This window comes from Lissotriton vulgaris, chromosome 8 (assembly GCF_964263255.1).
Source record: "Lissotriton vulgaris chromosome 8, aLisVul1.2, whole genome shotgun sequence".
Lineage (NCBI taxonomy): Eukaryota > Metazoa > Chordata > Amphibia > Caudata > Salamandridae > Lissotriton > Lissotriton vulgaris.
Genome location: NC_141696.1, coordinates 1163207365 through 1163232281, shown reverse-complemented (window position 1 = coordinate 1163232281; position 24917 = coordinate 1163207365). Strand labels below are relative to the sequence as shown.

At 47.5% G+C, this 24917-nt stretch overlaps 1 protein-coding gene across 2 annotated transcripts in view; it reads right to left on the bottom strand.

The window, feature by feature from the left end:
• Nucleotides 1-6650: 6650 nt before the first annotated feature.
• Nucleotides 6651-24917, bottom strand: part of ENOX1 (ecto-NOX disulfide-thiol exchanger 1) — a 2419302-nt gene continuing 2401035 nt past the window's right edge. For both annotated transcript variants that reach the window (XM_086935020.1, XM_086935021.1), the window contains one exon: nucleotides 6651-8476. In XM_086935020.1, the coding sequence (XP_086791146.1) occupies nucleotides 8345-8476 (132 nt within the window). In that variant the 3' untranslated portion in view covers nucleotides 6651-8344. The remainder of the gene's footprint in view (nucleotides 8477-24917) is intronic.

Here is a 24917-nt window from a genome sequence, read left to right as displayed (position 1 = left end):
CTTTAAAGTCAGACCTGTTGTCTTTGCCATGCTTGTTATCAAATGCAAGGAAAAAGTGTGTTGTTGTAGGCCAGTCAGTCATAGAGTCTTTCTTTTGATTAGAAAACCATAAAAGACATTTCCAACAATAATACGTAGATTCATTATATATACATCGATATAAATAGTTAAAACATGCACAAGGTATGTTTAAAATAAGTGTTAAATCACATCCAAGACTCATAGTTAAAAAGCAATTAATATTGAGGACAGAAGACACACAGCATCTAGCACTTTATACAGATGGTAGAGACAATTCATAATAACCCACAGCTAAAGACACTGTGGTCAAACCAAATCATTGAGCCCTGATATTGTTAGCCCGAGTCCTCCATGCCCACCTCAGGAATTTGGCGGTAGCAATAACAATGGCATACTGGGGACTCGTCTGTAGGATCCTCAAGGCTTCAATGACAACCCTTGTGTCAAGGATAAGACAAATAGGTTTAAGCCATTTCCTCCTCTGTAGATTGTAGGCCGGACAAACAAATAACACATGAGAGATAGATTCTGGAAGTACCAGACACAGCGGGCACAGGACTGTCGTAGGCCTATGCCATCTACTGGAGAAGGTTCTAATAGGCAGAGAACTTACCCTAAACTGTTGATAGAGCTTCCTATCCAGTGGTTTTGAAATAAGGTCCCAGTAGGGGTCAAACTATGGTTCATGCTTTATTGTTAGGATATCTCGGGTTAGGGAAGGACCGGTTGTGGAGGAAAAGTATTTTGCCCTCTTAAAATCCACATAAGCAGCCTGAAGCTACTTTTTAGAGGGAAAGGAAGACGAGTCTGGGTAATCCCACACTAGACCCATCATCATTCCTGTCAAAGTATCTTTGATATACTGGAACCATCTAATCTTTGATAGTGACCCAGCACCCCTAAAATCAAGAAGGGCTCTAGCATAGCAAACAAGCTCAGGGGTGGTCCATAGCCTTCTCCAGAGGGCTATGGGCCTAAATCTAGCTAGGTCCTCAATATGTTGACAGACCAAATTCAAAAATAGAGGCACCAATAAGGAGGATTGTGGTAGTCCTGTAAGGGCCCTCATAAATTTATTTTGGGCTATTACTAGGCTTGATATATCCTCGGGGCCCCATAATTCAGCGCCGTCTAAAACGGCACCTACCACTTTAGTGTTATATATTGTGAGGGCAGGAGTTATAGGTTTGGTGTGCAACAGCCTATGTTCTTTAAGTAGGACCCCGGCAAGCTGAGCATGCTTCAAAGCAAGCTTGTCAATTTGCGGTTTCCAATGCAGCTTCCTATTTAATGCAATCCCCAAATTGGTAAACACATCGGTCTGCTCAAGAGGGACATCTTTCATATAGCCCCTTACAGCTTTTGATTTGTGGAGAACCATAAATTTCGTCTCATCTACGTTGATCGTGGCAGAACTCCTCAAAACGGGACAGAGCCACCTGTAGCCCGGATTGGGTCTTAGATATGTCATCCGCAAACATGAGTAGGGGGAATTTCATTCCCCCAAGAGTTGGGGCATCTGTGGGGCAAGAGGAATAATATTTCACTACCCTGTCTATAAATATGGAAAACAAGATAGGCGCCAGGACTCATCCTTGACGTACGTCCTTTGTCACCGGAAATGTATCTGTAACCTCTCCGTGTGACCCCCATCTAACCTGGGCGTAGTTAGAATCATGGAGCTTAACTAACATCACTAGTAGCTCCAGGGGCATCACCACATCTAAGAAGGCTCTCCATATTTTGTTATGAGGGACAAGGTCAAATGCTGACTTTAAATCAATGAATGCCGGGTATAGCGTGCCTCCACCTACAAGTACTACCCTCCAATAGATCATCGCAAACCTCAATACCTGGTCAATGGTGCTTGTGCATGGCCGAAACCCTGCCTGCATTGGAGATAGAATCTTAGTATCCTCTAGCCATGATTGGATCTGACCCAAAACTAATCTAGCCACAATTTTCTGAATGGAATCTATCAGGCTAATAGGCCTGTAGTTACCTGGCAATGTTCTGTCCCCCTTTTTGTATACCAGTATAATTAACGCACCAGTCCATATGTCAGGGACCTCTGCGCCCCTGGCAATGCAATTTGCCAAGTGAGTAATGTAATTTACCCAGTTCTCCTTATTGTACGCAAATAGATCCGCAGGCACACAATAGGACCCTGAAGCCCTGCCTCTTGAAACAAGGGAAAGGAAAGTCTCAACTTCAGAGTTGCTAAATATCAAGGTTGGGATTGGGTCAGATATTTCAAATCCATCCCCGTCAATATTAGTGTTAAAGAACTGGGCCATACAATACTCGGCCAATTGGTCTGGCGAGACATAGTTAATTGATTTAAAAGGTGTCCCATCACTCCCCCATTTCACCAGCTGCCAGAAATTAGTCATATTCTTCTCTTTACTGGCTTGGAGAAAATCATTCCAGCGTACCTCATCCCACTCTTTTTTGGCCTTCAATTGGTTTACCTTATCACTTGCCCTCGCAGCCTTCACTTCACCCATATCTTTAGATCTCATGGCCCTAGACAACAAGTGATACGCCTCTCTACAGTTTTTATTATACCAGGAGGCCTTTATTGCCCCTAACTCTACTTTCTTTTTACTGGTCTTAATAAAAAAAGGTTTTAAGATTAGAGAACTGGTCCCAATGAACCTGCTGATAAATTAAATCAATGTCCGCTTGAGTAGGGCAGCTTTGAAAAACGGAGATTGATTGGGCAACCAAATCCTTCATTGCAAGAAGATCCCCATCATTATCAATAACACTGGACCATCTTACTCTCCTCATATTGTTAGAAAAAAAGACTACAGGGGGGGGGGGGGTTCACCTACCTGCTTTACACTGGGATCATGTGATATCAAAGACTTTAATAGCAAAACCAATGGATCATGGTCACTTTCCAGGCATTCCTGGACCCTCATATCAATTAAAGAATTCCATGATTGAACATTTTAAAAAATATGGTCAATGCGCCTACTCCTCCTATTGTTATTGAAGGTGCAATCACCCTTCCTATCGGAGTCAGTCCTCCTATTTGCGGCTCGCACACCCCTTTGGAGATACAGTCCTTTGAGGTAAAGGGCTGCTTCTGTCCATTTTTTGACTGGCCTCAAATCTAGACACAGGATACCCCACTGCTTATCTTCATCTGTGCTTTACATCCCATCCTCTTAATCCAGCGGTTCAAAGGTGCAATTGAAGTCTCCCATAATTATCAAGTTCGACCTTGCCCTCCAATTATCTAAAAAGCTGTCGAGTTGGTAGACAGTCTCAGATCGCCTCCCCCCGGTAAGCCTCTGGCATACACGTAGATAACCAGAGTCGAAAGGGCACTATTTACCTGGAGCCGTATTGCCAAGATGTCGGGCTGTCAATGGTAACCTCATCCACCGTTAACACACTTTGATGTCTCACCCAGCAAGTGAGACCACCAGAGGGTCTGCCCCTCTTCCCCCCAGCACTGGTATGGAAAAGTTTAAAAACCCAGGGTGGTGGACCAGTTCCGTAGACCAAGTCTCCTGGAATGCCAGGAGATCAACCTGTTCGACAAACCCGGCCCATTCACCCGATGCAGTTTTGGGTAAGAGACCTGCTATCTTCCAGGAGCCTACTGTAGTATGGGACAAATGTTCGTCTAACCTGGAAATGGCTGGAAGAGAGGGGGACAAGGATACCTCCCCCGCCTGCATACCCTAACCCGAGGACCCATGATTGGATGTATGACCCCGTGAATGTAGAATAACCTTATTAGTCAATACTACCCTGCTCTGTCTCTCTTGGGTAATACAGTCTCCCCCTTGTTGTCTTAGATTATTACACAATACGTCCCCCACTGGAGAGATCGTTCTAGATCCGATACGGTACTCAGATAAATTACAAGAGGGGGAATTGTAGCCTGGTCCCTTCGGTGCCCCGGAGGGACTAGGCCCAACAACCATACTGGAGGCTAGACCCGGGAGTCAATCAATATCTTCGAGTGATGCTAGGGCAGTGAATCGATTTTGAAGGGGAATGGGGTGATTGAAGTGGCCAGGTGGTTGTAGAGGCCATCGCCTTCCATCATAGTTAATAGTAGGCGTATAGATAGAAGTACCCCAAGGGAAGAACAGAGTTGCGGTCTCTGGCGATAGCAGCCCCTGCCCTCTCCAAGATTTGCTGGACCCGACCGGGGTAGCCAAAGCTTAGAACCACACAATCACCCCGGAAGGACGTATGCGCCTTCCCGATCCATGACACTCTTCGAACCATTTTACATTTTTTAAAGAGTTGGGGGCATATTATCAAATGGGTTTATCTCTGCTTTTTTGGCTTTAAAAGCCAAGAAAGCGGAGATAAAATTATCTCCCTATTACCTAGCTGCCGCTAACACCAGTTAGCGACAGCTAGTAGGAGATAACGACCATCTTGGGCCCCACTTTGCATGTCAGTGATATTTATCACTAATGAGATGCAAAGTGGGCGTGCCAAAATGTTAGCAACTGAAAACAGTCGCTAACATCGCTATCTCCTATTACCAACTTTTGGAGATATTCGCGCTAAGCGGGAATATCTCCAAAAGCTAACACCTGCCCTGAGCAGTTCTTAGCCATGCTATCCAATGGGAGGTGGATAACATGGCTAAGAGCATTAGCTCGCTAATGCATGAATATCGCTGACTTTTCAGCGATATTCATGCTTTGCGGCGATTTTTACCGCATTTGCGTTAAACCTTGGTAATACCAAGGTTTATTTGCGGTAAAAATCGCCGCAGCGCTGCGGTACATTTTTGTCTCTAACGAAGCAATAGCGATAATTATCGCTATTGCTTGGTAATATGCCCCAAGGTTATTAAGCCCCGTCCTCGAACCCAATAGATGTAAAGCTTTATTTCTTAATGCTGGCCAGTCCTCGAATACCAACAGCGCCAGCTTTGGAACATTGCCCAGAACTATAGTGTAGGGGGTGGCTTCCAGGGGAAGGTGCAAAGTGGTAAGCCCTTTTTCAACAGTAGACGGACCCGCAAAATTGAGGGAACAAGACCTAGGAGCCATTGAAGCAGGTTGCGACCAAATTAGAGAAGGTCCCCTAAGTGGGGAGATGGTCAGGTGGCTAGAATCAGGAGCTGGATCATAGAACTTTCATACTACGGGAGTTCCCCTCCAGCTCCCTGTTCGCCACCCCGCATTTAGGGCACCACACCCACCAACTGTCTGTCCATTAGCCAGGCTCATAGAAGGTTGGAATAGAGCCCGTTCTAATTTACTTAATCTGCCTTCTATCTGGCTCAGTTTAAGGGTCAGGGGATCTAGAAGGGCAGCAATGCCCTGCATAATTTTCTTTAAGAGAGAAAATTTCGGGGGGGGGGGGGGCTGAATCTTTAGGAATCGGCTGAGTGGGGGTGCAGGGGCTCTTAGAAGGGGTGAAATAACAACAAAGCCCCATTAACATGCACAAGGTCTTTTAAAGACGTGTGAAGTGCTTGGGTGCGGCTGTGAGCAGGCCCGGGAAGTGTCTCATCCCGGGCTGCCACACACGACGGGGGGGCTGAAGCCCTTTGAGGCCAATGGGTGTTGTGCGCATGACCTAGGATAAGTTAAGCAGTGATACAGACCCCTGGCGTCAAGGCAATATAGATAACCAATTGAACATAGGGTGGCCCATCCCGGCCTCTACTGGTCTCGGACGGGTGCAGACAGGCCCGCCCTTGGCCGAGGCTTAGCCCGGGCGTGTCCCGCGCTGCGGGAGCCCCTGGGCTCTTTTGAGCACACCTCCTGGCGCTCCGATTGCGTCAGCTGATGCGCGACAGCGTGGTTGACTGCAAAGGACCCTGGGGAGTGTAGTCCCTTCGTTCACTACACTCCCGGTCCTGGCCCCGGTTCCTTTTGCGGTAGTGGCGGTAGTGGCAGTTCAAGGCAGGCTTACTTGCTGGCAAAGAAAACAGGAGCAAAGTGTCAAATCAAAGGATGTCCCGCCCTGCGGGAGCCTCTGGGCTATTTTGAGCGTGTCTCCTGGGTCTCCGATGGCGTCAGCAGGTGCGCGACAGCGTGGTTGACTGCAAAGGACCCTGGGGAGTGTAGTCCCTACGCTCGCTACACTCCCGGTCCTGGCTCCGGTTCCTTTTGCGCTAGTGGCAGTTCAAGGCTGGCTTAATTGCTGGCAAAGAAAACAGGAGCAAAGTGGCAAATCAAAGGGCGTCCCCCGTGGTGTTGTATGCACTATTTGATCCTATGCTTTTCAAATTCTTCTCACGGTTCAACACTGTAGTAACGAGGGCTGCAGCCAGGATGTAGCTTCATGGTAGATTTATTGAGACCAGTTACATGTAGATAAGTAGTAGAGATACAGCCCCACCAAGAGCAGTCTGCCTGCTGGTCAGCCGATACTCCAACTGACACACTCAAGCATCCAGGCACCAAAACATTCCATTCAAGACTCTCACACCAACATTCCATGCATCACATTCACACTGGCTGAGCAGCTAGGGAGTAAGTAACCAGATAAATACAACACAGGATAATACAAACCCCCAGGAAGCATGTAGGATTCAAGCACATATTAATGGCCCACTTCTTAAAAAGATCACCAGCTGCCAGTGGTTAACATACCTTTTGTAAAAACAAACAGAAAAAAACCAACAGCAGATATTTAAATATTATGAAAAGAGTTATATTTATTTGAAAGCATATTTGTTAAAAAACAATCTGACTTCAACACAACAAAATCATTTAATGCACCATTTCAATATTTTACTTTTTAATGACATATGATACCAGAGTTTCTTTGTATTTCTAAACTGGATGACAAGGGATCTGAAGAATAGGATCTAAAATTTACGAAAATAAAAGTAATGTTTCTTAATACCACGAGGTTCTCCTCCATTGTGGCTATAATGAATAACGGAGATGGATAAGGAGATAGACATGAATATGGCGTTGGTGAACATGCATATTCAAAGTCAGCAGTGCATCGAGAGCAGAAACTCAGCAGTTTGCATTGCTTATCTGGAAGGCAGCAGGGATATTTGTTTATACATGAAGGCGAATGTTTCCTCAAAGAGAAAACGCAAATTACATCACGTTAATATGTTTTTTTTCCATCCTGACAACAATGTCTTTTCAGAGTTAAGGCACCAATGGGCTTCCAAAAACACCACAACATATGAAAATCTCAGATCAAGAGAGTCAGGTTTCGTTCTTGAGAAAAATGGAACAGCCAGGCCCGGTTTAAAATTGGCAGGCAATGTCCCTATACAAAGCGAAGAGATTAGAACTAAATAAAAACATACAGCGATGTACAATTTACCTCCCCTAATCTCCCCCACCCTCCTGGCCAATCTTGTCAAAACATAGACAAAACACAATAGACATGCACGACAGGAAAATGCAAATTAGTACAACACAGAAAAATACTCGTGTGACGATCTTTGTATGAATCTGTGAGATACACCGCACACCGCGAAGATCTTGGATTTCAGAGAGTCCAAAGCTTTGGTCTGAAAAGAAAGTCTATTCCTGTAATGTGGACTGTACCCTTTAGGCAGCACGCTCCACCACTCTCAGTCATTATTGTCCATAACCAATAACATGACACAAATACCACTGTTTATAATATATTTAATTGCGGCTCAAATATCTACTGCCCTTTGCCTTTCACCTCTTTGAATCCTGGGAAGTTATGGAAATAAATCAATGATGATATACAGGACAAAGAAAATGGATAGTCCAGCAAGAGGTAATAGGCAGACAATAGCTAGTGGATTTAGGACTGATATGTGTGCCAACAATGTCAAAAAATGTTTCTCAGCAACTTGTGAACACATAGCAAAGTGAGCCAATGTTCTATAAAACCCATGCTTCTGTACGCAATATGGGAAACATTCTATTAAATTATAGAGGTCTTACATGAGATGGGACCATTTTTGTCGTTCATACTTTGTTCTTAGGTTGTACCCCGATACTTATTGAAAATGCATATGGTGAGCTAGAGTTGCATAACAGGGTTATTTTGTAGCACAACACAAATGTCCATCAGTGTTCTGCATTCAAGCTGTATTTGCCATATTCTGTTGTTTTGACCATTTCAATCTGTCTCGTTAGATTATCAATAGTGCAACCTCTCATCGTGTGTAGAGAACACACCTCTCCACCTTTTATAACAGGTTTCGGAAAAGTGTGTGTGCCTTCAACTCCATTCAATCCAGAACATCACAGATGTAACTTAAATCAGGCATGGGCAACACGAGTATGACCTTCCTTATTCTCAGACATTCAGTGGCCTTCATCCTTCAGATGCCATATGCTGGAATAGTTCATCATAAATGCTCTGTTGCTTTTCATTGTCAAGTAGACTTAATTCCTTCAAAGGCACAAAACTTCCATCTTTTTTCCAGAGTTGCTCCTACACCAGTAAACTCTTGCTTGAACATATGTGGCAGTCTTGTCAATAACGTTTCTATTTCATTTGAGGATATCTGAGGCAGAGAGACAAAGAGGGTACAAATATTACCACATTGTGCACGATGAGAGCAGAACCATTTGATGTTGAAAGGGCAAATTAACATTATAATCTGTGCAAATATTATAATACCAAAAACACTCTAGGTTCATGAAGAATATAGAGAAAGGATTCGCTGGAAACAGAACGCTTTAAATCTTCTTTTGTTCAGATTAAATTATATTTTCTCCTGAGCTGGTAACACAAATGAGTATTAAATAGATCGCTGCTGCATCTAAATCCACAATAACATTAAGGTTTTGCTGAAAGTAAAAAAGATTATTAGCAAGGAAATACATATATATAAACGTGGGCCCTACCCATTCATAATGTATGCAGCACTCTAATCCTGATAGGGAATTGTGTTGACTTAAACTGGCCGCCCTGTGTCAGGACAAAGCTAAACCTATGATTGTGAGACACTTGTCAGGGATTGCATTTATTCATTCCAGGTTGGCTTGGATGGAATTTTACCAATTCAAAGCTGTAATACTATGCCTTGTAAAAGGCTTTTTTCATTGTACAGCACAGTGTGGATGGCACTGTGTTAATCCTATACAGTGGCGGATCTTCTGCTATTTCAGCAGTGTAAAATATAAAAATAAAATGATAATAACAGGACGATATTATCATTTCATTTTTTTATGCGGAGGTTGGTGGGGCTGGACCTTCACACCAGAGCAGAGGGGGAGGGGTTTGCACTCCTTTAAGTCATGCGCACTTGGCATGTTCTCCATTAGGCTGTGTTGCACAGCCCCGTGGAGAACATACCAAGGCTCCCAGGCACTGCCTATGCATCCGAACAGGACCCTCAGATGAATCACATTGGCTGGGAGAGTTGGGAAGCCCTTCCAGCAGACCGTCTTTCCAGGGCGGAGGAGAGTCGTTCGTTTTACGGGAGAGGTGGCTCGGCATGGAAGGTACGTTTATTTATCCTTCCCTCCACCCCTCCATTCTGATCCTATGCTTAAAGACTTTGTTGCAGAAAATGGTATGTTTTCTGCTTATAGATATAATTGTTGAATATGATAAAATGTTTGCTGACAGGCTTTTTGCCGTGGCCTGTTGATGCTGCTGCACGTAACTTTTAATATTTTTTGTTATTGATTACCTTTCCTTCACTTTATGTCACTTTGCACTTGAGCACTTATGAGAGCACCCTTCATGCAGTTTACTGAGCAACCGTGCCAATGATTGAAACAATATATGTATCATTCAATGAAGTGATATATGTTAGACCTGTCTGGCTTTTTGGCGAAGTCCCTCCTAATTTTTATTTATTTTGTCCCCTTTTTGCCCCTCATACCCTTGTTAATTTTTGTGTCTACTGACTTTTTGTAGGTGTTGGTCAGGGGGATAGGTGTTTTCTTCCCCCCTCATAATCTTTTACCTCAGGCCCAGAGGCCTGTTCTGACAGGAAAGTTGGCACCACCTAAAATGGTGGCCGCCAACTGCCCCAACTGTCACACACAGAACTTGGCCATAGCCTAGAATAGGGCATTCTAGAACCTTCTGGTCCATTCTGGACCACTGAGAGGGCAGCCTATATAAGGCGGAATGCTGGGCAGCCATTTTGTCTGTCAGTGAGGAACAGCAGGAGTGAAGGTTGAGGTCTGTTAGGGGTAGGATCCTGAAGGGTGGTTTACTCTCCAAGGGTTGCCCTCTGTCTAGGTATTTTTCCCCCAGGCCTGTTGTCCTAGCCGTGTTAGTTTCATCCTGCTGACCCTGGACAGCAAGGTGCCTCCCGTCAAGTGAAGGGGTTAATCCCAGTGGGCAGAGGAGCTGCAAGTGGCCCTGCGCTGTGAATTGATCTGGGTCCCCCCCTATATTATCTCACTTATCCCTGTCCAGTATGGAGTGCTAGCAGAACCGCCGAGAATACGAGGAGCTGGGAGATCCACCAGTGTTAAACCACCTCTGCCCCCTCTCTGTGTGGTGGACGCAGGGACTTGTCCTGCCTGAAGCGGTGATCCCTGTCCCTAACCCTTACCGGTGTCTGGACCTGCCCGGTGGAGTGAGGGGGTTTGCTGCCCTTCTGCTGCTGCCTTGTTTCTTCGTGGGCCGGATCCCCTGAGGTCTTGTGTGCGCTCCTGAGTCGGCGCTGTCCCGTTGTGAGAGAAGGCAGGGACCGTGGCCAGCACTACTGCGCAAACGCGTTGGAGGCACTGATCCCCAGGAAGGGCCTAGGGTCGAGCAGGCCCACTGCAGAGCCACTACCGACGCCGAGCGGTGGAGCAGAGCAGGCTCAGGAAGCGGGACGCTAGTTCCCCGCGCATGCGCGTTGCGCCCTGCTGAGGTGAGAGGAACCTCAGACAACCGACGGCGAGGGATAACCAAGTGGAGCCGCCGCCGGATACCGAGGCCTCGCATTGGAGCGAGAACCGACTGCAGCAAGGACCCCCCCTGCTCCGCTGTGGAGAAGGGAGGCGGGGCGGTCCATTGGTGGCGAGTACTGCTGCCAGAGCGGCGGAAATCAGGCAATTTGATCCCTTGCCTCCACAGTAGCGAGGCGGGAGGTCGAGAGGCCCCGGGGTCAATTAACAGTAAACTGAAGCTTCGGCCTGTCTCCTGACATCGGCGGAGACCCGGATTGGAGGGCCCGGACCCCCCATTCACACCAAATGAAGTAAGGAGGGTTGAGAAGGGAGGGGGGAGAATTTACCAGAGAAGAGGTGTCTCTTAGAAGAGCAGAGGCAACCGACTGATTGGACCAGGCTGGTGCTGGGGAGTGTCCCTCTGATCTTAAGAAGTAACAGGGGAAATCTGACATTGAAGGTGGAAAGAACTAGCAAATGTACACTGCTAAACTGATTTGAAATAATGCTGATGAAAGTCATATTAGATAATTCCACTGCCAAGAGTTAGGGGAGAGGGAGGCTAATTAATTCTTCTGTGAATTAAGGTGGGTAGTGAGTTAAGGTTCAAATGTGGCAGAGGGGGTTACCTCTGCAAGTCTGGTATACTGTTAATCCTGCTTAATGTGGTTTTGGTAAAATTGAAAGTGTCATTAATGATTACCTGGTAAATGTACTGCACCTTAGAATTCAATTGATAAAATTGTTTAGCAGTTTTAAAAGTAATTATTGATTCTAAGGTACCGTTTATCCTATTGCAAAAGTGTGATAAAAGTTCAGGAATATAGTAACTGTTATTAACTTAAAAAGCGATAATCTGCTAGTAATTTAAAAAGTGTAACTGCTGAACCTAAAAGTGATTTGAAATGTTTTGAGCTAATTACATGTGAGCTACTTATATTTGACAACACAGAGAATATTATTTTTATATAAAGCAGTACGTATTTTCATATAATTTTGGTGTAGTGTTTTTCTTTTTGAGTGCTATTGCGTGAAGTTACTTTTGGGTGGTCTGCAACCTTTACACTGTGCCTCTAAATGTTAGTCTTGCCCTAGGCCAGGCTACCTAATTCCAACATATTGGTGCCTAGCGGTGGGATTGCGGACTTGGTTGCAGCTACTTACTAGTAATTTGGCGTAATACACCCAACCTACACCAGGAGTTTTCTCCTTGCGGCCCTCCCAATTAGTCTTTTTGTTTTTTCTAAATTTATTCCTGGTGGTGGGTGGAGTTGGTTTTAGGTTACCCTCACCCCTCTGAAATTTCTGGTGTGTATCCAGGTTTGTCAGATTCACCATGGAGTTTGCGGTGGAAAACCTGGAAGTCTATTCTGTGCCCCAATTGAGAATGTTCTGCCAGCAGATGGGGGTCTTCTTCAAACATGGTGCAAGGAAGGGGGAGCTCCAGACTAGCCTTAGGGCCTGGGTGGAGGCACACCAAGAGACAAAGGAGGAGGATGAAGAGGTTGACCAGGGCACAGAAGGGGGGGTGGAGGAGTTATTCCGCCATGAGGGGGAAAACTTGCTCACCGGACCAGTGTCCTATTCCAGAAAGGGCAGTAGCATTTCTGGGAAAAGCCTAACAGAAGCCGAGCTCACCGATAGGAGGGAGAAAAGACAGCTAAAGTGGGAGCTGGCTAAATTGGAACAGGAGAGAGAGGAGAGGAGGATGGTCCACGAGTTTAGGCTGAAGGAACTGGAGCTCCAAAGTCTACAGCGGGGGTCCTCTCCTGTTAGGAATGGTGGCAGCGAACTGAAAGAGTCAGCCAGGGAGACCAAACCCTATATCCCAAAGGACCTGATAGCGAGCTTCAGTCAGGGGGATGATGTTGCTAAGTGGCTGGCCGCTTATGAGGTTTCTTTGAAGGTTCATGGAGTGCAGGAGAAGCACTGGGGGGGTAGTTTGTACAAGTACATGCCTCCTGCTGGTCGGGACACTTTGTTGGCCCTGGAGCCAGAGGAACAGACAAACTACCCCACCATGAAGCTGGCGTTATTGAGGAAGTTCGGGCTCACCCCAGAAAGGTACCGACAGAAGTTTAGGGGGAGCCACAAGATGGGAACTCAGAACTGGGTGGACTTCCTTGATTACGCCAGAAAGGCTTTAGAGGGTTGGGTCAAGGGCAGTGAGGTAAAAGATTATGAGGGGCTGTATGATCTGTTTTTGAGAGAACACCTCCTCGAGAAATGTTTTCCCGAGCTGCGCCAACACCTGGTAGACAGCAAGCTGACCAATCCCCGGAAGCTTGCAGAGGAGGCGGACATCTGGACAAGTACCCGGGTGTCCACCAAGGGGACTGGAGGGGAATCTCAAAAAGCCGGACAGGGCGCCCCCCAGAAGAAGGAGGGGGGGGAGAAAAAGAAAGAGTTCTCTAAAGGTCCCCAAAATAACTTCCAAGGGAAGGGAGCAGGTTTCACCCCTAGGGCAAACCCGCCCCGGAACCCTCATCCTGGCCAGAGCCAGCAGCCCAGGGTTCCCCACTGTTTTGAATGCGGTGGCGTTGGACATTATAAGGGAGATGTCAGATGCCCAAAGAGACCACCCCCTCCCACCGGAGGAAAGTCACCGGGAGTAGCTAGTGTAGCGCTCGGGGAGGAGTTGCCCTTAGATAAGGGGGGTGAGTGGGCGGGTGTCACCTTAGTGTCCCTGGGAGAGCGGGAGATGGTGCCAAAGATCCAGGTGCCCCCAAATACTACAAAGTATGGGCAATGGGTTACCATCAATGGCCAGAGAGGGGAGGCTCTGAGGGATACAGGAGCCAGCATGACTATGGTGAGAAGTCAGCTGGTGTCCCCAGAGCAGGTTGTTCCTAATGTACTCCACCCCGCCGCGATGGCTGACGGCAGAATGGGCCACTATCCAGTGGCTGAGGTTCCCTTTGAGTGGGAGGGGGTTGCAGGTTCACTTCGAGTTGCCGTAAGCCCTGCCGTGCCAGTCGATTGTCTGTTGGGGAATGACATGGAACACAATACTTGGAGAGAGGTGGAATACCGGACGCATTCTGCGATGCTGGGTACACCTGACTGGGCCTGTGTCAGCACACGGTCTGCGACTGCCCGGAGAGGGAGTTCGCCTGGGTTGGAGCCTGGAACAATGGCCCAACCCGCTGCTAAGAAGGGACAGACCCGGAGACAGAGAAAGCCTGCTCCGGCTTCCACATCCCATGAGACAGATCGGCCACCTGCGGTGGTGGACCAGGAGTCCGTGGAGGGGGAAGTAGACTCTCTGGAGGATTTGCCCATCCCTGCGGAGTGGCATGTGGAGGGAGGTCCTACCAGAGAGGAATTCTGTAAGGGGCAGAGGGAGTGCCCCACCCTTGAGGGACTGAGGCGACAGGCTGAAGCCCAAGCAGCAGGTGATGTTACGGGACATTACCATATTTACTGGGAGGATGGACTCCTCTACAGTGAACCCAAGGTACCCTCGCCTGGTTCATCGAGGGCCTTGGTAGTCCCGCAACAGTACCGAGCCTTTCTTTTGGAACTGGCTCATGCCATACCCCTGGCAGGACACTTAGGCCAGGACAAGACCTTTGCACGGCTTGTTCTCCACTTTTACTGGCCTCAGATGAAAGCGGCGTCCAACACATACTGTAGGACTTGTGTAACCTGCCAGGCCAGTGGGAAAACAGGGGTGAAGCTAAAAGCTCCCCTGGAACCACTTCCAGTCGTTAGCACCCCCTTTGAGAGGGTGGGCATCGACATTGTAGGGCCTTTGGATCCACCGACAGCAGCTGGTCACAGGTTTATCCTGGTACTGGTGGATCATGCCACAAGGTACCCAGAGGCAATACCTCTGAGGACAGTCACTGCACCTGTAGTGGCAAGAGCCCTAATGGGAATCTTTACCCGAGTGGGATTTCCCAAGGAAGTTGTGTCCGACAGGGGGACCAACTTCCTGTCAGCGTACATGCGGGCAATGTGGAAGGAGTGTGGAGTGACCTACCGGTTCACCACTCCTTATCACCCCCAGTCAAATGGACTGGTTGAGAGGTTCAATAAGACCTTGAAGGGCATGATCAGAAGTCTGCCCGAGAGCCTGCGGAGGAAATGGGATGTCCTCCTACCCTGTTTACTTTTTTCCTACAGGGAAGTGCCCCAGAAGGGAGTGGGCTTCAGCCCCTTTGAGCTTCTGTATGGGCACCCTGTACGCGGTCCTCTCAGCCTGGTGAAGGATGGTTGGGAGAAATCTCCCAGGAAACCCCCCCAGGATGTGGTGAGCTATATGCTGGCCTTCAGGAGCCAAATGGCGAAGTTGTGGAAGCAAGCTTCTGACAACTTGGAGGCCAGCCAGGCAGTCATGAAGGAGTGGTACGACCACAACGCTCACCCGGTGGAACTGGAGCCTGGACAGAAAGTGTGGGTGATGGAGCCTGGAGAGCTTAGCGCCCTCCAGGATCGCTGGACAGGCCCCTTTGAGGTGTTGGAAAAGAAGGGTAAGGCCACATACCTGGTGGACCTTAAGACCCCTCGACAGCCCCTACGGGTGCTACACGCCAACAGACTCAAGCCCCACCATGAGAGGCCCGAAGTCATGCTGATGATGGTGACTGACGGGGGAGAGGAAGCGGAAAGCGAACCTCTCCCAGATCTCTTTTCGTCCCAAGAGAAGGATGGGTCAGTGGAGGGAGTGAATCTCTCTCCTACTCTCACTCCTGAGCAACGGGAGGACTGCCGCCAGATACTGGAGCAGTACTCTTCGTTGTTCTCCCTTGTCCCGGGAAGGACCCACCTGTGTACCCATGATGTGGACACAGGAGACAGCCCACCAGTGAAGTCCAAGACCTACCGGCTGTCTGACAAGGTGAAGGCTAGCATACATGGAGAAGTTGCCAAGATGCTAGAGCTGGGAGTCATTGAACCTTCCAACAGCCCTTGGTCCAGTCCGGTGGTGCTCGTGCCAAAAGCCGCACCACCAGGCACCACGCCTGAACTGAGATTCTGTGTGGATTACCGAGGACTGAATTCAGTGACAAGGACTGATGCTCATCCGATCCCTAGGGCGGATGAATTGATTGACCGGCTAGGAGCTGCCCAATATCTGAGTACCTTTGACCTCACTTCAGGGTACTGGCAGATCTCCTTGACAGATGGAGCAAGGGAAAGGTCAGCCTTCTCCACGCCTGAGGGACACTACCAGTTCTGTGTGATGCCCTTTGGGCTCAAGAACGCCCCTGCCACATTTCAGCGGCTGGTGAACCAGGTCCTCTCTGGTATGGAGAGTTTCTCTGCTGCTTACTTGGATGACATTGCTGTCTTCAGTAGCAGTTGGGAGGACCATCTGCAGCATTTGCAGGCCGTTCTCCAGGCGCTGAGACAAGCTGGATTGACCATCAAAGCCAGCAAATGCCAGATTGGGCAGGGGTCGGTTGTGTACCTTGGACACTTGGTGGGTAGGGGGACTGTGCAGCCCCTGCAGGCGAAGATTGAGGCAATCATGGCCTGGGAACCCCCCAAGACACAGACTGAGGTCCGAGCTTTCCTGGGCCTCACAGGATACTACCGTCGCTTTGTGAAGGGGTATGGCACTATTGTAGCGCCCCTCACAGAGCTCACCTCCAAGAAACAACCTCGACGGGTAGCTTGGACAAAGGCTTGTCAACAAGCCTTTGAAAAATTGAAACAGGCAATGTGTGCGGCACCGGTCCTGAGGGCCCCAGACTTCTCCAAGGAGTTCATTGTCCAAACGGATGCATCAGAGCATGACATTGGGGCAGTGCTATCGCAACTCAATGAAGAGGGCCTGGATCAACCTGTAGTCTTCTTATCCAGGAGGCTGCTTCCCCAGGAACAGAAGTGGAGTGCCATTGAGAGGGAAGCTTTTGCGGTGGTGTGGGCTCTGAAGAAGCTGCGGCCATACCTCTTTGGCTCGCACTTCCTGGTTCAGACCGACCACCGACCCCTTCGTTGGCTGATGCAAATGAAGGGGGAAAATCCCAAGTTGTTGAGGTGGTCCATCTCCCTACAGGGAATGGACTTCCGGGTGGAACATCGGCCTGGAGTGGACCACGCCAATGCAGACGGTCTCTCCAGGTATTTCCGCCTTAGTGATGAGGACTCCCAAGGGGTTGGGTAGTTCTCCCCACTTTCAGCTGGGGGGGACGCGTGTTAGACCTGTCTGGCTTAATGGCGAAGTCCCTCCTAATTTTTATTTATTTTGTCCCCTTTTTGCCCCTCATACCCTTGTTAATTTTTGTGTCTACTGACTTTTTGTAGGTGTTGGTCAGGGGGATAGGTGTTTTCTTCCCCCCTCATAATCTTTTACCTCAGGCCCAGAGGCCTGTTCTGACAGGAAAGTTGGCACCACCTAAAATGGTGGCCGCCAACTGCCCCAACTGTCACACACAGAACTTGGCCATAGCCTAGAATAGGGCATTCTAGAACCTTCTGGTCCATTCTGGACCACTGAGAGGGCAGCCTATATAAGGCAGAATGCTGGGCAGCCATTTTGTCTGTCAGTGAGGAACAGCAGGAGTGAAGGTTGAGGTCTGTTAGGGGTAGGATCCTGAAGGGTGGTTTACTCTCCAAGGGTTGCCCTCTGTCTAGGTATTTTTCCCCCAGGCCTGTTGTCCTAGCCGTGTTAGTTTCATCCTGCTGACCCTGGACAGCAAGGTGCCTCCCGTCAAGTGAAGGGGTTAATCCCAGTGGGCAGAGGAGCTGCAAGTGGCCCTGCGCTGTGAATTGATCTGGGTCCCCCCCTATATTATCTCACTTATCCCTGTCCAGTATGGAGTGCTAGCAGAACCGCCGAGAATACGAGGAGCTGGGAGATCCACCAGTGTTAAACCACCTCTGCCCCCTCTCTGTGTGGTGGACGCAGGGACTTGTCCTGCCTGAAGCGGTGATCCCTGTCCCTAACCCTTACCGGTGTCTGGACCTGCCCGGTGGAGTGAGGGGGTTTGCTGCCCTTCTGCTGCTGCCTTGTTTCTTCGTGGGCCGGATCCCCTGAGGTCTTGTGTGCGCTCCTGAGTCGGCGCTGTCCCGTTGTGAGAGAAGGCAGGGACCGTGGCCAGCACTACTGCGCAAACGCGTTGGAGGCACTGATCCCCAGGAAGGGCCTAGGGTCGAGCAGGCCCACTGCAGAGCCACTACCGACGCCGAGCGGTGGAGCAGAGCAGGCTCAGGAAGCGGGACGCTAGTTCCCCGCGCATGCGCGTTGCGCCCTGCTGAGGTGAGAGGAACCTCAGACAACCGACGGCGAGGGATAACCAAGTGGAGCCGCCGCCGGATACCGAGGCCTCGCATTGGAGCGAGAACCGACTGCAGCAAGGACCCCCCCTGCTCCGCTGTGGAGAAGGGAGGCGGGGCGGTCCATTGGTGGCGAGTACTGCTGCCAGAGCGGCGGAAATCAGGCAATTTGATCCCTTGCCTCCACAGTAGCGAGGCGGGAGGTCGAGAGGCCCCGGGGTCAATTAACAGTAAACTGAAGCTTCGGCCTGTCTCCTGACATCGGCGGAGACCCGGATTGGAGGGCCCGGACCCCCCATTCACACCAAATGAAGTAAGGAGGGTTGAGAAGGGAGGGGGGAGAATTTACCAGAGAAGAGGTGTCTCTTAGAAGAGCAGAGGCAACCGACTGATTGGACCAGGCTGGTGCTGGGGAGTGTCCCTCTGATCTTAAGAAGTAACAGGGGAAATCTGACATTGAAGGTGGAAAGAACTAGCAAATGTACACTGCTAAACTGATTTGAAATAATGCTGATGAAAGTCATATTAGATAATTCCACTGCCAAGAGTTAGGGGAGAGGGAGGCTAATTAATTCTTCTGTGAATTAAGGTGGGTAGTGAGTTAAGGTTCAAATGTGGCAGAGGGGGTTACCTCTGCAAGTCTGGTATACTGTTAATCCTGCTTAATGTGGTTTTGGTAAAATTGAAAGTGTCATTAATGATTACCTGGTAAATGTACTGCACCTTAGAATTCAATTGATAAAATTGTTTAGCAGTTTTAAAAGTAATTATTGATTCTAAGGTACCGTTTATCCTATTGCAAAAGTGTGATAAAAGTTCAGGAATATAGTAACTGTTATTAACTTAAAAAGCGATAATCTGCTAGTAATTTAAAAAGTGTAACTGCTGAACCTAAAAGTGATTTGAAATGTTTTGAGCTAATTACATGTGAGCTACTTATATTTGACAACACAGAGAATATTATTTTTATATAAAGCAGTACGTATTTTCATATAATTTTGGTGTAGTGTTTTTCTTTTTGAGTGCTATTGCGTGAAGTTACTTTTGGGTGGTCTGCAACCTTTACACTGTGCCTCTAAATGTTAGTCTTGCCCTAGGCCAGGCTACCTAATTCCAACAATATATATATATTAAAATATAAAAAATCGAATTTCTTTTTGCACATCATTGTACTGTTTTATATTCTCTCTCTATTTTACTTATCAATTTATTTTGATCAATATGAGTGGAGTAATACTGCGTTTTGTGCATTGCTATTATGTCCTGAGGATGGGCACCATGGGACATAGCAAGAGCCTGCCCTCGGGAGTGGTGGTCCCCAAGGCCATAATTGGCTCAAGGAGGGGGCTTGCGCGGCTCCCCTCCTCTGTTTATGGGCCAACACCAGGAGGTGTTAATCCCCAGGGCAGTATATGACCCGGGAGGGAACCACGCAGCCCACTCCCTGTACTATTTATTTTTTAAGCCCATGGGAGGTAGTAGTCCCCGAGGGGGTCTGTGGGGCTCCCTGCAAATTCTTTTTATTGCCACATCCCTCCATTGTTAACAACTAAGGGAGGTGCTGGTCCCCGGGGCTTCTTGAAAGCCCAGATAGAGGGTCTGCGCTGCCCCTTTCCATTATTTAAAACAAAGTCTTGGGGAGGTGCTGGTCCCCGGGTCTTAATGAGGCTCAGGAGTGGGGTCTATGCGCTACCATCCTTATTTTATAGATTTCCCACAGGACCTGGCCCATCCAGGGGCCCTTTTCAAAAGGAGCGCAGAAGCCTGCTACTTCTTTTGCAGCACATTTGAGATTTCGCTGCCAAAATTGGGACCCCTAGACCTAGTCTACAGGGTTGGGGTATTCATAACCTGCCCTTTTTTGTGTGGTTTTTTGGGGGACTTGGCTGAAGCCAAGTCCAAGATGTCTCCCAACACTTCCTGCTTGAAGTGTTGGCAGCCAATCAGAGCTCTGACAAGCTTGTTATTATTCGCGAAGTTGTTGCGGCCACAAATACACACATTTAGATTTCCTGTAATTTCTCGACAACTACTGAATGGCTTTACAATAAATAACTGAAAGTATGATCTGCGTTACCAAATCTACCTTTCTTCCAAATTCGGTGTTATTTCATCCAGTAGTTTGGGTTGTAGTCGTGTTTAAATCTCCTAAGGGAATTAACATGAGAAATGCCATTTTTTTAAACTCCCCTATTTCTCAGCCGCCACTTGATGGATCACCCCAAAACTTTCCATGCGCAACAAGAATCATGGCATATTTTTGTTGGAAAATTTTGGGAAGTTTCGTGAAACAGTGTCAAAGATATGATCAAGTCAAAAAACGCTTTTCCCATGAAAACATGGGGGCATATTATCAAGACAGGCGATAAAATTATCGCTGTTTTAGCGGCAGAAAACGTTCAGTAAAACGGCGATAATGGGCTTGATAATATGCTCTATGGAATTCCAATTGAAGCCCATATTAGATGTGAAGGACATCTAACATGGGCTTCAATTGGAATTCCATAGAGAATATTATCAAGCCCATTATCGCCGTTTTACCAGAAGTTTTCTGCTGCTAAAACAGCGATAATTTTATCGCCTGTCTTGATAATATGTCCCATGGTACTTACTAGTAAATATGTTCCGGCGACCGCTAGTAGGTAATATATATCCTACAAATAACTGCAGTTTGTCAGCCTGCACCGATGCTGGTGGTGGCGGGAAGGATACTACAGCTAGCGCCTTTAAAATGCAAAAAGAAACCGCACAGTAAGAGAGAGCCTGTACTCAAAGACAGGAGAAAATTTCTGTTTTATTGACTCAGGCACATCGATAAGAGAGATGAGTTTCGTATGTGTAACCGACTATATCAATCTGAATTGGTGCCATTTGTATCACTTTTTGTAGTGCAAAATACAATCAATATTTTCGATTAACATAAATCCCATTCGGTGCAGCTAACAAATTTAAACTTGTTGGCAGCACCTATTGGGATTTATGTAATAAAAAAAATGTTTTAACCAAATGTGGAAATGTAAGGTATTTTGTTTATGTTGATTGTATTTGCAAAATAAAAGTTGATACAAAATGGCGTGGCCCCCCTCTCCGAGCCATCAGATGCCAGGAAGCCCACTCCAGAGCCAATTCATTAAATAAGAGGAGGGGGACCAAGCAGACCCCTCTCTGAGCCACGACAGGCCTGGGGGACCCACCCAGGGCCAAGATCATTGAATAAGGGAAGGGGGCTAAGTGGACCCCTCCCTGAGCCATGACAGGCCCCGGAGGGAACACCCTTGGGGCTGGAATGATTCCTTTTTTAATCTCCAACCAACCAAGAGCAAACACAAAGTCTGCTCCCAGCCAACGTGAGCTTTGAAAATGCTCCCACCAGTTGGGAGCAGAATTTCGATCTGTTTCCCTGCCCACACTGATGTACTGAAATATTGCTCCTGCGTGGATGGAGCAATGCCAGCTCCTGCTACATCAGGTGAGCTGACTGGGGCTGTGGGGGCCTTGGGGTTCCCTTCACAGCATCCTACAAATGTATGGTGGGTGCCCTGCCTGAGGGGGCAACAGGGCAACCATCTTTATTAATACGGGCCCAGGGAAGGGGTACCTGGGCCTTTAAAGGCTTGGGGAGGGGCTGCGTGACCCCCTCAGCATTTTGAAAAGTTTCAGCCCTGCAGGATGGTGTCCCCAGGGCTTAACAAGGCTTGAGGAGGAGAGCTGTAAGCAGGTAGCAAATTGGCAGTTTGTCCTGCATAACAGCAAGGTTTGAGGGTTTCCCAAATATCTGTGGTTGATAATGTGAACTATGCTAACTGTAAAGTGTATAGTATTGCACATCGTGCTTCAGCACTCATATGCTGCTACAAAACCCTTTCAGTTTTCCGAGGTTGACAAAATAAATACCGATTAATGGAGTAACGGTAAACTATTGCCTGTGACACCAAGAGCACCACACAAATAATAGTATATTATCAATGGGCTCATTAAAAAGATTGTAAACCACGCCTCTGATTACCTCCTCTGACGTCCTTCCCTTCCACCACACCTTTGCATCTGCATGCAAGAATTGCATTGCTTGCCCTGCCTCTGAACCCTGATTTCTAATCTAAAGTTTATTTTGGTGAACGCGGGGAGAGAGGAGAATAATTGCTGTAGGTGCATATGACATGCAACTGAATCAATCCAGGCCCCTCAGATCTTTCAAAAGTAGAATATGGTCTGCATATTTCTCTTATAGCATTATAAGTTATAAGCCATCCGAAGTCCACCCACCTGCCTCAGCGCAGTGTGCAACTCGTTCTTGTCCAGGTGGAGCAAGGTGAGAAACAGGAAGAGTTCCAGAGCCACCAGCAGGGAGAGCATGGTCACAGTGCAGCCTCCTTCGTTGCATACAGTACAGCCTCCCTGACTGAGCTCAAGCACACACAGTGCCTGTGAGCGAGGACTGCAGACTTCCCTTCCCCTCACCCCGGCAGCACGTACACGCTTGGTAACAAAACATAGATACAAAGATGTACTTGTCTCGATAAATCATGTTCCTTTGCTGTGCTTTTAATTGATTGGCTCTTTTCTGTTACATTGTGACTAATTAGCAGCCAAGTTTAGTGGTACCGGGATGGTGCTGGTGAACTCTGCTACATGGAAGCGGGAGGTGGATTTTTTACCAAGCAAAGTGCAGAGTGGCTAAAACTTAGCAAGCACCACCAGCAGAAAGGGGTTCACCGACCACTCCTTGTCAGGGATAGTGCTATTATTACTTTAGGAGGGCTACCATTTATTTAAACTAATAATAAATGTTCTTATAGTATTCAAGGTAAATGAATTCCATAATTTAACAGGTGGGGATGGAATTTCAATTCTCTAATGTCTTAACCCTTCTTACCTCAGTTTATGTCATATAACAAAATATATTGCACGCCTTTGCCCAAACAGCTTCAATGAGTATATATTTGTGCTACCACCTCCTCCTGCCATCAACTTTTCAGGAACTGTGAGCCCTTGGTTACATTTTATCTTTTTGTTCAGAATCCTGTGATATGGATTAGTTAATTGACCTATCCAGATACTTCTCAAGCACCATCTAACCTTCTGTCTCTTCAGGTACATCATACGTCTCAGATTCTGTCTTCTGGACCTGTTCTCTGCGCCTTCTTTCTTTCTTTCAAACTTTTAAATCACCTTTTTATTTACTAACTTTCATTCATGGCATTTATCCGATAGTAACACATTGTATTTCTTCTCTTCGCATGCACTGCGTAAGGTATTGCAACTTCAGATCAAACATCCCAACATCAGTCTTTTTCCATCTAAATATCATTTGACCGATGCACAGATTCAAGTATTTGCATGAGCTTGTGTGTAATTTCCGGCTTCCCCTTTTATTCTTTTTCCTGCTTTATTCCTGCAAGATACCTCGAATCTCTTGTTTTTGTTCAAATCTGGCTGAACGACTTCTAAAGATCTAGGGCCAGATGTAGGTAATTCATATTTACCGACTCTTAAATACCGAATTTTACCGATTCGGTATTTAAGAGTCGGTAAATATGAAGGGGGGATATGTAGGTAAATCGAATTTGAGAATTACCGAATCGGTAGGATTCAGTATTTACCGATTCATTAAATACCAAATCGGTATTGCCCATTGATTCCTATGGGCTTCATGGCCCATAGGAATCAATGGGCAATACCGAATCGGTATTTACCGAATCGGTAAATACCGAATCCTGCAAGGGTGCAGGGGGTGTCACTTTTTTTACACCCTCTAGCACCCCAATTCCGGACTAGTGTGCCATGTGGCACACAGACATGCCCTAAGGGCATGTCTGTGTGTCTCATTGCACAGGTGTGCATGAACAGATGTGCATGCACACCTGAATTTGGTATTTTACCACCCAATTGGATTGGGTGGTAAAATACCAATTCTTAAGGGCCTGTGACACTCTAAGGAGTGTCACCTACATGTGGATTTACCAAATCGGTAAAAATACCGATTCGGTATTTTACAGAATCGGTATATTTACCGAATCGGTAAATTTACTTATTCTGTAAAATGATGGCCCCTACATGCCAAATCCTAAATACCGGTCGGTAACGGCCGAAATCGGCCGTTATCGACTGGTATTTTCTCTCCTACATCTGGCCTCTAGTTAGTTCTGAGGGGATTGTAGCTCTAATTCTATTGAGATCTGAAACTCTGATGAAAAAATGTCAGGACAGTAGTTTGTTCTTCTACAGGGACATTTCTGGAAAATGTGTTTTCTCATTGAGGGGTGGTGGAGCTTCTCTGCCAATATTTGAAAGTGAATGGTATTTCTGTTACAATGTGGTATTGCAAACGTCTCTTTTCTTGGCTGTTTAAATGGCACATGTTTACTTAACGTCAACTGAACTATGTACTTTCATGTTATTTTCTGTCCAACCCCCATCTCTCTGCTTGTACGTCTCAATCAATCAATCATTTGTAAAACACAAAAATACCCGCGAGGGTCTCAAGGCGCTGGGGAGTGGGGGCTACTACTGATCGAACAGCCAGTGCTTGTGTATCCTCCTGAAGGTCAGCAGGTCTTGGGTCTGTTGTAGGCAGTGGGAGGGTGTTCCATGTCTTGGCGGCGAGGTGGGAGAAGGATCTCCCGCCGGTGGTTGTTCTTCGATGCGCTCGTCGGTGGCAAGTGAGAGGTCGGCGGAGCATAGCTGGCGGTTGGGGATGTAGAAGGAGAGCCGTCTGTTGAGGTAGGCTGGCTCGGTCTTGTGGAGTGCTTTGTATGCATGGATGAGGAGCTTGAAGGATATCCTCTTGTTGACGGGGAGCCAGGTGCAGGTTTCTCAAGTGGGGGGTGATTTGGCTGTGTCGAGGTACGTCGAGGATCAGTCGTGCCAAGGTGTTTT